General features: G+C 40.6%; 1 protein-coding gene across 1 annotated transcript in view; it reads right to left on the reverse strand.

Moving 5' to 3' along the window:
• Positions 1-2,214: 2,214 nt before the first annotated feature.
• The window catches only part of ddx31 (DEAD (Asp-Glu-Ala-Asp) box polypeptide 31), a 122,205-nt gene continuing 110,734 nt past the window's right edge, over positions 2,215-13,685 (reverse strand). Inside the window, exon 20 of the mRNA XM_078226375.1 lies at positions 2,215-6,054. Within this exon, the coding sequence (XP_078082501.1) occupies positions 5,934-6,054 (121 nt within the window). The 3' untranslated portion in view covers positions 2,215-5,933. The remainder of the gene's footprint in view (positions 6,055-13,685) is intronic.

Raw genomic sequence — 13,685 nt, forward strand, 5'->3', positions numbered from 1 at the left:
GGTTTCTCCCTAAAAAGAAATGCCTCTGTGATAATTAGCATTTTCTAGTTAGGGAGGTTTGATCACCTTCTAATGAACAATGAAATTATATAAACATCATTAATAGGTAGAGTCTAAAGTACAAAGGACAGCCACTAATCCGAACGTGTCAGCTTCGAATACAACAGACTAACGTGGCTCTCAGAAGCTGACGGGCGCCTGCTAAATAAAATGGAAGGAGAGAAAGGGCGTTATTTAAATATTAGTGTATTGGAAGAATAACAAGGGCACTCCAGCCATGAGATTTTTTTTAAAAAAAGAGTGACTTTTCCTCTTACCGTCCACTGCGAGTTGTAAGTATGATTTTTGAACAATGGAATGATATTTCCTTAACAATCATCAGACACACACACACACAGTCACTTGTCCTCGGCTGGGAGATCAGTTCCACACTGTGGAGTCAGTGTTAATTTTCTGGAGGCACAGATCAGTCCTCAAAGTTGGTAAACACTAAGTTACTCAATCTGATACAAGCCTACACCAACAACAGGAAAATACAAGAGGGGGACTAACCCCCACCACCCCAAGCTTTTATTTATTATTAATGACACAAGTAAGGCTTGCGTTAACACTGCAATGAAGTTAGTGAAAATCCCCTAGTCGCCACACTCCCGCGCCTGTTCAGGTACGCTGAGGGAGAATTTAGCATAGCCAAGGCACCTAACCAGCACATCTTTTGGACTGTGTGGGGGGGTGAGGGGGAACCATCGCAGACATGGTGAGAACGTACAGACTCCGCACATAGTGACCCAAGCCGGGAATCAAAGCCAGGTCGCTGGCGCTGTGCCACCGTGCCGTCCCATTAGTTTGAATTAACACAAGTTAGGATATTATTCGAGAGACAGGAGCCTGTCAACGTGTTGAGGTGGCACTGAAAACATGCTCCAGCTTTGCTTTAGGGTTTTAGCACAACATCTCAACTCCTTCAGTGCTTTGTAATGGATCTCAGTCCATCCTCAATGCTTTATCACCTTTCCCTTTGTACGAGAGGAGTTTAGTAGTTTCAAATTTGTGGAAAAGCACGACTTATTCTTAGTTAGGACATATTTCTGTTATTTCATACTATGCAGACCCAACTCCTTGCAAATTAGGTGGAACAGAAAGTACCTGTTCCCCATTTTAATTTCTGTAACAGTTCTTCCCAACCGTCACATCTCAGTGCTGGTTTGAGCACACTGATGCCGGCTTTGATGTGTTGATGAATAAAACTGGTCTCAAATGGAATGATTAGGAAAAAGGAAACAGGCAAAGCTTGAAAGAAAACACAATAAAAAGATTTGAGAAACAAGGGCAGTTTAGTTTGGCCCTTTCATATCTTTTGAAGCCTTCAGAATCCACATTCAATCATCCCACGATTCAAAATGAAAATGCTCTCTTTCTAATGTGGAAGATCTGAGCTGTGTGCAGCGCTTAATGTATTCTCTGAATAGAAATAAAATAAAATATATTGGCATGTTTACATTTGCTGCAGGAAGATTCTTGCAGCTCTCCAAGGACAATGAATGGAAAAAAAAAGTTGCTGAAGTGCGTAGGAGAGAGATATGGCTAAGTGCAAGCAGCTGATTAAATCAAGAAGTTTTAAGAAATATATATATATATTTATTTGGAGAAAATCCGCTGTTTATCTGTGCTTGTTAGCATGTGAAAGGGTTTGGCAAATCCCCCTGGCCTTGGACAGGATTCTAACCGACTCAGGGTTAATGAAGTGACGGACAGAGTCTCTCTGAGGCTAGTAGAACAAAAAAGCAGCACAACAAAACAAGAGGATTCTGCAAGGATTGACTTAAACCCAGGGGATGATGAGGGGGTTTCATCTAATCTCATTGCTTAATAATGAAATCAAATAAGGGCACAAAAAAGTTTTTTGAAAAAATAAATTTATAACCCATCAAACCCCATCTCAAAGAATAATGGCTCATGCACTCGAGTGGATGAGGTTTACAACTAACCTATAATTAGAATCTGAAGATTAATTCTCTCTTTTGTTTTAATGAGTTACAAAGCTATACCGGTAGCTTTCAAAAATATATAATGTACACAACCTAGAAATGGCAGAACGCTCCAGCTCAGCCTGGCAGCACGGAAAAGTCGGAAAACCGTCCAAGAAATACTAAAGTCATAAAGGAACAGAGCTTTGAAAATCCAAGGCTCAAAACTGGACAACTGACACAGCTGAAAATATTTCCAATTTATTTATTTTATACTGTCTTAGTCACTGTTAATACTTGCTTCAAATAAAAACATTTTGGTTTTAATAAAATGCCAAGTTCTAACACGGAATTGAAAATTAAAAACCCCGATACCAAAATTCTATAAAACTCCTATTTTACAATACATTTGTTTATTCCTTTAATTTTTAAAAATAAATATCAGTTCCATCCTTTCATATAACCTTCTTTCTACTCTTTTGAAATCTCAGGACAGGCACTAATCTTATCAGCATTGTACCTTTGAATTCAGACCACGATTAGATAACATAATTGATAGTAGTCCAGGTTATGATAGGTCTTTAGGCTGGATTATAGATATCGTCAAAGGGGTCTTCAGACTTCCTAAGATGTATTCAGATGCAAGTGAAACATATTGTATGGCAAGGCTGAAAAACAGGGAGCTAATACAGTGCAAACCTCGGGTGTAAGTCACCATGTGATGTCGACTGCAAGTCACCATGTGATGTCCACTGCAAGCCCTTGTACTACAAGACAGTGACCCACAAAGGGAGAGTTCTGGAACATTCAAGAAATCAGAATTGTGCAAATCATAAATCTGATTTGATTTACCCAGGACTCTGCTCTCGATTATTCAGCCTGTTAGCTTCCTGCATTAGTCACCTCCTCATTATGAAGTGGACATGGGTTTTTGTTATTCTTTGCTTTAGTCAGCAGGAAATTGAGGAGCAATTTTGTAAGGAGTTTACAGAGAGCTCCAAGAAAAATAGGGTGGTAATAGTAGGGGACTTTAACTTTCACACCATTGACTGGGACAGCCATAGTATCAGGGGCTTGGATGGAGAAAATATTGCTGAGTGCATTCAGGAGGGATTTCTCATTCAGTATGTGGATGGCCCAACTAGAGAGGGGACAAAACTTGACCTCCGCTTGGGAAATAAGGAAGGGCAAGTGACAGAAGTGTTAGCAAGGGATCACTTTGGGACCAGTGACCATAATTTCATTAGTTTTATGATAGCTATGGAGAATGATAGGTCTGGCCCAAAAGTTAGAATTATAAATTGGGGCAAGGCCAATTTTGATGGTATTAGACAGGAACTTTCAAAAGTTGATTGGGGGAGTCTGTTGGCAGGCAAAGGGACAGCTGGTAAGTGGAAGGCTTTCAAAAGTGTGTTGACCAGGGTTCAGGGTAAACACATTCCTTTTAGAGTGAAGGCTGGTTAAATTAGGGAACCCTGGATGATTCGGGATATTGAGGCCCTGGTAAAGAAGAAGGAGGCATATGACATGCACAGGCAGCTGGGATCAAGTGGATCCCTTGAAAAGTATAGAGGGTGTAGGAGTAGAGTTAAGAGAGAAATCAGGAGGGCAAAAAGGGTACACAAGATTGCTTTGTCAGATAAGGCAAAGGAGAATCCAAAGAACTTCTACAAATACATAAAAAGTGCAAAAGAGTAACAAGGCAGAGAGTAGGGTCTCTTAAGGATCAACAACGTCATCAATGTGCAGATCCACAAGAGGTGGGTGAGATCCTAAATGAGTATTTCTCATCAGTATTTACTGTAGAGAAAGGCATGGATGTTAGGGAACTTGGGGAAATAAATAGTGATGTCTTGAGGAGAGTACATATTACAGAAAAGGTGGTCTGGAAGTTTTAAAGCGCATCAAGGTAGATAAATCCCTGGGACCTGGTGAAGTGTTTCCCAGGACATTGTGGGAGGCGAGGAAGGAAATTACAGCAGAGATATTTGAATCATCGACAGCCACACGTGGGGTGCCTGAAGATTGGAGGGTGGCAAATGTTGTGCCTTTGTTTAGGAAGGGCTGCAGGGAAAAGCCTGGGAACTACAGGCCGGTGAGCCTAACATCTGTAGTGGGTAAGTTAGAAGGTATTCTGAGAGACAGGATGTACAGGCATTTAGAGATGCAAGGACTGATTAGGAACAGTGGCTTTGCAAGTGGAAAATCATGTCTCACGAATTTGATTGAGTTTTTTGAAGGGGTAACCAAGAAGGTAGATGAGGGCTGACATAGACTTTAGCAAGGCCTTTGACAAGATACCGCATGGTAGGTTGTTGCAAAAGATTAAATCTTACGGGATCAAGGTAGCCAATTGATATAAAATTGGCTTGATGACAGAAGGCAGAGGGTTGTTTTTCAAACAGGAGATCTGTGACCAGTGGTGTGCCTCAGGGATTGGTGTTGGGTCCACTGTTATTTGTCATTTTCGGAGGCATGGTTAGTAAGTTTGCAGATGACACCAAGATTGGTGACATAGTGAACAGTGAAGAAGGTTATCTAGGATTACAACAGGATCTTGATTAACTGGGCCAATGGGCTGATGAATGGCAGATAGAGTTTAATTTAGATAAATGCGAGGTGATGCATTTTGGTAGATCAAACCAGGGCAGGATTTACTTAGTTAGCGATGGGGAGAGTTATAGAACAAAGATCTCGGGGGACTGGTTCACAGCTCCTTGAAAGTGGAGTCATAGGTGGACGGAATGGTGAAGGCAGCTTTCAGCATGCTTGGTTTCATTGGTCAGAACATTGAATACAGGAGTTGGGATGTCTTGTTGAAGTTGTACAAGACATTGGTAAGGCCACACTTGGAATACTGTGTACAATTCTGGTCACCCTATTACAGAAAATATATTATTAAACTAGAAAGAGTGCAGAAAAGATTTACTAGGATGCTACCGTGACTTGATGGTTTGAGTTAGGAGAGGCTGGATAGACTGGGCCTGTTTTCCCTGGAGCATAGGAGACTTAGGGGTGATCTTATAGAGGTCTATAAAATAATGAGGGGCATGGATCAGCTAGATAGTCAATATCTTTTCCCAAAAGAAAGGGAGTCTAAAACTAGAGCGCATAAGATGAGGGAGTAGAGATACAAAAGGGTCCAGGGGGGCAATGTTTTTCCACACAGAGGGCGGTGAGTGTCTGGAACGAGCTGTCAGAGGTAGCAGTGGAAGCAGGTACAATTTTGTCTTTTACAAAGCATTTAGACAGTTTAATGGGTAAGATGGGTATAGAGGGATATGGGCCAAACACCTGCAATTGGGACTAGTTTAGTGGTACGAAAAGGGCAGCATGGACAAGTTGGGCCAAAGGGCCTGTTTCTATGCTGTAAACCTCAATGACTCTAGGTGCTTTACTGAGAAAACAGCACCTGCAACTTTGTTCCACTTTTCTGATTACTAACCTTCCTTGTCTGATACAGAGCTGTTTGTAGGGATGTGGAACATTGCACCTCTTAGCTTTGGTGTCTGGATTTATAAGCAGAAAGATGGGATGAAGGTCTATTTTCCCAGATGTGTGAAGTAGAATACTTCAGAGTGCTAGAATACATCTTCAGGATGTGGGTTTGTATCCAATTTGGGAGGGGACTGGAGATATCCTTGCTCCAAGAGCTACAAAGCATCGTATATGAAATGAGTTAAAATCCATTTAAGTCCATTTTCTTCACCTCCAGGCAAATAGGTTACAAGCAATTTTTTAATCGCCTCAAAAACAAGCACAATTCCACCAGGCACTGAGGGATGGTTTAGTCTGCCCTTTAGCTCAGGACGGTGCTGATTCTGGAATTTGCTGGACCCAGGTGTCCAGTGCCGTTCATTTCAGTCCGATGTCATTTGACCTGGATTAATAGCACCACATTTGACGATGTGTCCCCAGATGTTTGTAGCTCGCTTCAGATGTTTTCTGACTGTGATCTGCGACTTCTTAAAAAGGTTTTCGATGCTTCTTTACCTTGTGAAAACTTGCTCCAAATCCATTTGAATATTCAGACTGCAGAATTGAAGCCACCTGGTTCCTACCAAACAGATGTCCACCCAAGCCAGACCTGAGAAAGGAAGACAAAAATGGAAAGGGGCAATTGTTTAGTGCAAGCGAGTTAAGACACTAAAACACTAAAGATGCAAGGCTACTTTTGTGTAGCATTATATAAACAAATCTGGATTATATGGAGATTCTCTCTATGCCCAGAACCATTTATTGCAGCATCAATTTAAATATCCCAATATTATTCAACCTTGATGTGCATAAATTTTACATCTGGTGCAAAAACACAGCAGCAAATATTTATGCTATAAAACTGTTGCAATTCAGACATGTATATCAACGTACCATAAATGTACCCAGAGCTTCAGTCCTGTTCCCGTATTAAATATTTATCAATAACCACCTTAAAAGATGAAAGGTTAGAAAAGAAAATCTGCAATTCTATATTTAGCTCCATAAAAGGAGATGTGAATATTGGTGGAACAAATTTCTGGGCAGAATTTTCAAATTAAAAAAAGTTTAGTGTGGAACACAGGAATTCGCTTGCATCCATTATTTATCTATCTTAAATACATTTGGGAGATCTTTTTTCTTTTTAAAAAAAAATGAGAGAGCAGTACAAGCATTGGAAACAAGTGGCATAATACAGACTGAATGAGAGAGAATGCAATGTAAGAGATACTCCAATCTGAAGCTTTTAAAGAAAGAAGATTATTTTCTATTTGGTGATGATTCCTTGATATGCAGATAGACTATTGTTTACATGCATTGTATAAGACCTCTCCTATGAATCATGTCTTGTGTAGTACCGACTGGTTTTTGATTTTGGTATTGGAAATTCGTTCTATGAAATGTTACATAGTATTAAAAAAAATGCCTTGTATTTCTTAAAAGGGGCTGTCCGCAATATAAGCAACACAAGCTAATCTAGTTAAATATATTCTGTGGATTTATTAGCTGCAGAACATAACTGTCAATGACTGCTTCAGAACACATTCGAAAAAGCTTTGTGGCTGTTGTATTACTTCTAGATGCAGCTTTGACATCTGATTTAATTGGTATTTTTATACCTTTTAAGCTGATAAGATTCACAATATCGACTTACAATTTCTATGTCCAAGGAAGAATGCCCGCTAAAGCAATCAGCTGCAATTGTGCAGGAACACTTTGTAACACAGCAAGGACTCCACATTCCCTTAAACATTCTAGCTACTGAGCTGACAAATAAAAGGCCAGTACTTGATCAATAGTTACCCTGATCAACCACAGAGAAAGAATGATGTAGGAAGGGCTTAAACTCCCTGACCCGTCGCAGGGAGTCACCCAGAGGAAAAGTCCCCTTTTCACACATTCGGAGAGATGGGATTCCTTTAGTGCTGACCCCTCTGGACTGTGTTCTGGAGAACAACATGAGGGAACAGGCAGCATTCGGCGTTACTGAAATGCTGAAACATTTGTACGATGTGGTAAAGGATTCCCACAGGGACAAACATCCAGCTTAAGAAGTCAGAGAATACACCCCATAACTAAAACATCCTCTACCCATTGTGATTGTTCTGTATTGTGTTTTTAAATCGAAAGCATTTCACCAACTGTTAGCCAGTTTTATTACATCGTAACATTTGCACAATACTCCAAAATAAACGTACAGTTCCTAATCAGGACTGCCTCACATTCCTACTTCAGTCCAGCCCATGCATTGATTGGCACCTGTGCACTTCAGTCCAGAAACTCTCTTTTCCCCTGAACTTGACACCACCGTCGACAGTCCCTCGTGATCACGGCACAGGATGTTTGCTGACGTAAGACGAGTTCACTCTACATGCAATGATATAAAGTGCTGTTCCCCAAACACAGCATTTCACCAGCAGCCTGTGAATAGTGAAACAGGGAATACTCTGTCCTAGTCAACTTTTAACAGCTAAGGGAAGTCCTGGAATGGAATACCACTGCCAGTCTGACTGGGTGTAGGTGGTCACGGATACCACGGCTGCCTGTTCCTTTTTTTTTTACGGAAATAATTTGCAGAGAAAACCTGAAAATGTAACTTTCATACAGTATCGCATGCAGGAACGATAGACATGTAAAGAACAACAGCACTCGAGTGCATCTTGTGTACCTTTTCATTTTGAAACTATACATGAAAGTATATTTGATGTGAAACTTGAAGTGGTTTAAGTGAGAATTCAATTACAGGCTTGTGTTGTTCCTCTTGTATACTGAGAAATAGCCCAGTTGACAGGCTGCCACATGATTGGTTGTTTAATCACCTTATTAGAAAGGTTGATGTCAGTAATTGCTGGCTGCGACAGGGAAGAGCACAGACAGGTCTCATCAAATTTGTGCACACATACCTGTAATTAGGCGATGTACTTCTGCGATAACTAGGCCATTAGCACCGCACAGCAGCCAAGCAGGGGAGAGGGGAAAATTTCTAAATGGGTAACATTACTTATTCAAGTTCTATATTGCAGAGTTTACAATAAATGGCTCCGAATTTGAGTCACCGCCACCATTTTGAGGGTCCTCTGAGCTGCCATCGGGGTTCTAGCCAACGGGAATTCTGAGTCTCCGGACTTTATTAGATGGAATAGCAGAAATAAAATTAAATAGGGAATGTGGTGTTGGAGAGGCCACTCTCCACTCCAACACTGCTCAGCGCAAGGCAACTCATAGGGGGACTGACTGAGGACCCATTAGTTCAATTAGACAGTCATAGATGAACAAGTTGACCAGTAATTGTTTCTGTTGTGTCAGATACACAAGAGGACAAAGAAAGTTGACTATTAATTGTCATTAATTGGTGGAAGGAAGATGATTTTCCCCAACACTACACCAGTTTCATTACTCAATTGGCTATTATAATGAAAGGATATTAGGAGATGAAATTCTGTAAAGAGTTGCCATTAACTGTAAAGAACATCCCTGACAGCTTGTAATGATAACACACTCCCTAATCTAAAGCAAAACAAAACACAATCTCTAGAGAAAAAAACTCAGTGCATGAAGACAATGATTAACATTCTAACTCAATGTTTTCCCCCTTCCCCAATACAGCTTCATGCAGTTAAACCGTTCACCATGGGCAATCGACTCCAACTATTTCTGGACCTCCCAGGAGGTGTCTCTGAATAGTGTATGAAGGGCAACCTTGGACAATTCTGCCCTCTCCACTGATGACTCATTTAAGAAATGTGGCACAGATACTCCAGAGGAAACCACTAGTCTTCAACACTAACCTGCCCACTGCCTTAATGTTAATTAGAAGCTTTAAGAATTTTATTTGCTGCCATCAAGGCCACAGCAATTTGCGAAGCTGAGTCAGGGAAGCGAGTAAAAGTTGAGGGTCTATGAGAAGGTAGTTACATGAGGATAATCTACCTGAAAAATAAAAGTTCAAAAGCTTCTCCTGTTCTCAAATTTTTAAGGCCTCTAACTATTCTTTCAAAAGCACAAAGTACTATCTTAAGTTTGAACAATATAGCTCAGGGACAAATTAGCCTAACTTTCAGTTTACATCCAGCTGTTTTGCGATCAACATTGTATCCACAGCTGACTTGCTGGGAGCAAAATGCCTAGGAAGAAAATCAACTCAGCAAGAAATTTAGACTATGAAACCCTAACACAATTCCATCTAGACTTGCTCTTCATTCATAGAATCCTTACGGTGCAGAAGGAGGCCATTCAGCCCATTGAGCTGCGCTGACAACAATCCTACCCAGGCCCCATCTTCGTAATCCCACATATTTACCCTGCTAATCTCCCTAAGGGGCAATATAGCATGGCCAGTCAACCTCACCCACACATCAGTTTGGTTACCACTCTATCAAAGCTCCTTTGCTGGTCAAACTTTACAATGGCACATGATAGTTCATGGTAGTGGCATAGGGTGCATGGCATGAGTATAATAAAAGCAAAATACTGCAGATGCTGGAAATCTGAAATAAAAACAGAAAATGCCAGAAAAGTTCAGGCGGTCTGGTAGCATCCATGGAGAGAGAAACAGAGTTAACATTGCAAATCCGTACGATTCTTCTTCAGAGCTGAAGAGTCACACAGTTTTGAAATGTTAACTCTGTTTCTCTCTCCAAAGATGCTGCCAGATCGTTGAGTTTTTCCAGCATTTGCGATTGTATTAGTAGTTGGTAAAATTAAAGTCAACTCAGATACTGTTTCATCATGACAGGGTAAATGGCACATGAACATTCTCCACTCCAGTTGGTCATAAGACCATGAGAAATAGGGACAGTACGAGGCCATTCAGCCCCTCGAGCCTGCTCCGCCATTCAATAGGATCACGCTGATCCAACATTCCTCACGCCTACTTTCCTGCCCTTTCCCCATAACCCTTGATGCCTTATTGATCAGGAATCTATCTATCTCAGCCTTAAATATACACAAGGGCTCTGCCCCCACAGCTCTCTGTGGCAAGGAGTTCCAAAGATTCTCAACCCTCAGAGAAGAAATTCCTCCTCATCTCAAGTCTTAAATTGGCGCCCCTTTATTCTGAGACTATGCCCTCTGTCCTAGACTCTCCCATGAGGGGAAACATCCTCCCAGCATTTATCCTGTCAAGCCCCTTAAAAATCCTATATGTTATCCTATATCACCTCGTATTCTTCTAAATCCCAATGAGTAGAGTCCCAACCTGTTTAACCTTTGCTCATTAGACAATCCCTCCATACTGGGGATCATCCTAGTGAACCTTCTCTGAACTGCCTCCAAACAAAATAGTATCTTTATTAGGGTTAAAATGTACTGTCCCAATACACGTTTTCCTAAAAATTCAACACGAGTGAAAATGGAATGACCCACATTTATCAGGGTGTAACATTGACAGATAAGAGGAATGGAGTAAGTAAATAGAATGCAACCAGAATTATAATCTGATATGTCATATAAAATGTTCCAGGGAGTAATACAGGGAACTATGTGGTAATATAAAATCACATGTTACTTTATGGCACTATCATGATGCTGGAAATCTTCCTGTGTGGACATTAGACTTCCGACATCGGTCAGTATATGCTGGTAACCTAAGATACAGAACTTTTAAAAAAATAAGATAACTATTAATGAGTGTACATACCTTAACGCTCCGCAACCCACTCCCAAATCCCAATTTTTATATTTGTTGTTCAAGCTCCCGTTCTGAAAGCGTGAACCTGATTGAAAAACTATTCCCCTGCTAACTGACTGAAAATAGGATCCAATTTATCAGCTAATCAAGGTCTAGAGACATTTGTACAACCAGGTCAACACTTTAGAATGAATGCTAAAATGGGAAGAGATGTTGCTGCTAGCTCGCGACGCCACAAGTATATGTTAATGAGATAATAACACTCCACTGTTTTAAATCATTTTGTGTCCAGACACGTCCATTTCAAGATATGCTGCCATTTCCTCACATTTTATGATTGGTATTTTCTTGCTGCTGAATAGGCACGTGTGTGATGTATTTAACTCCTAACAATGCTATACTGCAACCAGGCACTTGGAAGTGCTCAAGTCCACCCAGAGTGCTTGTTTTCTGATTCCACTCCTCATCTCGAAATGCATCAGTTTCTTCCCAAAAACGCAGGGAATACGGGTAAGATCAGTAATTTGATAAGTGAATGGCCTGTGTTTCTGCATTCTGTGGAGGAGCGCACCATTTCATATCCCACACCTATTCACAATAGGTAGATGACACTCAATTGGAAAGTAAACAACGCTACCGCGTATCTTTATAATTCACAGCACTATCTAAACAAAGTGCTATCCAAACACATTAATGCCAAGCTGACAATGCCCACAGAACAGATTCATATCATATAACAGCACATTCAAATTGCTCTTTCACTCACAAGAAAGGTCTACACAGTTCACTCATGGGAGAGGATTCATTGACATTTCATGGAAGCAAAATGTTTCAGTGTATGGTTGATGAGCTCTCTCTCCCCAATGGATTCTTTGACTGCAAAATCCTTTTTCCAAAGCCACACTTGAGAGAGCAACGACAAGACACCAAGCATAACGGAATATTCCACATGAATCTGGTTAGAATTTTTCTTCAGAACATAAATAGTTACCAGTCCTCAAAGGGTTAAAGCCAACAGCAAACTGTGTAATCCTGTGATACACTGCTGTCCCTCGTCACGGAGCATCCCACTGCACTAACGACAGTCAGTGCATTATTACTGAGGATCAAAGCCCCCAACCCTGTCTCACATGCTCTTTATCAGCTAATCACTCTATTCATCTCTGAATAATCACTCTGCTAAATCCTCTCCCTATCTCCCAGCACATGGGTATTTGATTCCTGATGGCCATCTGCCGGTAAGGGTCAAGCAGCAGAGTCGAGCCTCTTGTCCCCAGTGGTTTCTCTAGGGAAGTCTGGTCCCTGTCAGTGCTTTCTCTCTCCTCAGTATTACAGACGCATTAGTGGATGGCTGCAAATGAGTTAAAAGACAATTAGGGAATCAAGGTGATGTCACCTTCAGAGATTGGTGAATTTGCATTTAAATAATTTGTTGCCATTATTGAAATCGACCCAGTAGTGCTATTTTATTTTTTTATTGCTTATTCACTTTCATGGTAAGTAATTTAAGTAAACACGTTATCAGTAATGAAATATGTACTTATAGGCAATTTACTGATTCAAGTGGATAGTAAGGTACTGTCAGACTCCTTCTTACAATAGACTTTAATTGTTTGGTTATATGCTTGGTATGAAATTCTTCCATTTGCTGTTTTAAAGTTAATTACATCTCCTTTAACTTGCATTTTAGAACAGCAGAACCTCAATCATAGTGTCACCACGTTGTTGCAAAATGGGAAGTCCTCATCTCTCTCGGTCTCACTTTCCTCCCAAAGCCTTTAGAACCTAACCGTATCACATTGCTTTGCCATTTATTGATTCATCTCATTTCCTCTCCTATTCCTCTTACTCGGATGGTGGCCAGCCTATGGGCCTTTGATCTTTGCCCAAGTCTCTGAAATAAAATAACATTTGCACAATTTTTCCAATTCTCACCTTTAAAGAAGAACTTAATGGATCCCAAATCCATGTGAATGGAATAAAAAACAGCGTCAATAAAGATCGCTTCTTTAGTGAAAAACAAGTGTCAGGGGTTACCCTGAATGCATCAGGAATCGCAACAGCAAAGCACTTTCTAGGGAACTGTATCATTTTTTTCCACCACCACTGCATCAGTAACATAATGAATCTATAAATATACACATACACAAGTGACACCAAAAAGAGTGTACGTGAATACTGCACACTGTTTAACAAAATGGCCATATCTAACTTGTACGGGCACAACGTTAAAACCTGCAGAACTGCTGAAAATTTTAATTCCTTATGGTTATGAACATGACTCGTTTGTAACTTCAGAGACAATAGTTTTCCATTTGTGGACAACATAGACAGTGCCTTAATATGAGAAAATGCAAAAAGCCAATGGGAGTGCAGAACTTTTTCAGAATCTATGGCTCCCTCATGCTTGTAAAAATAAAATGTAGTCGGCCATTACCAAAGCAAAATACAACTGCTGCCCCGCTCTTCCACGCTTTAACGTTCAAATGAGATTATGGGATAACTGGATAGTATGAGCTGCAGTGTCTGCCATAGCTGTCATCAATACTGCTTTATGATGGACAGATGAGAGGCACGTTTCCCCAGTGGCTCACATTGTGGTGCTGGGCACT

The sequence above is a fragment of the Mustelus asterias genome, chromosome 13 (genome assembly GCF_964213995.1).
Source record: "Mustelus asterias chromosome 13, sMusAst1.hap1.1, whole genome shotgun sequence".
Lineage (NCBI taxonomy): Eukaryota > Metazoa > Chordata > Chondrichthyes > Carcharhiniformes > Triakidae > Mustelus > Mustelus asterias.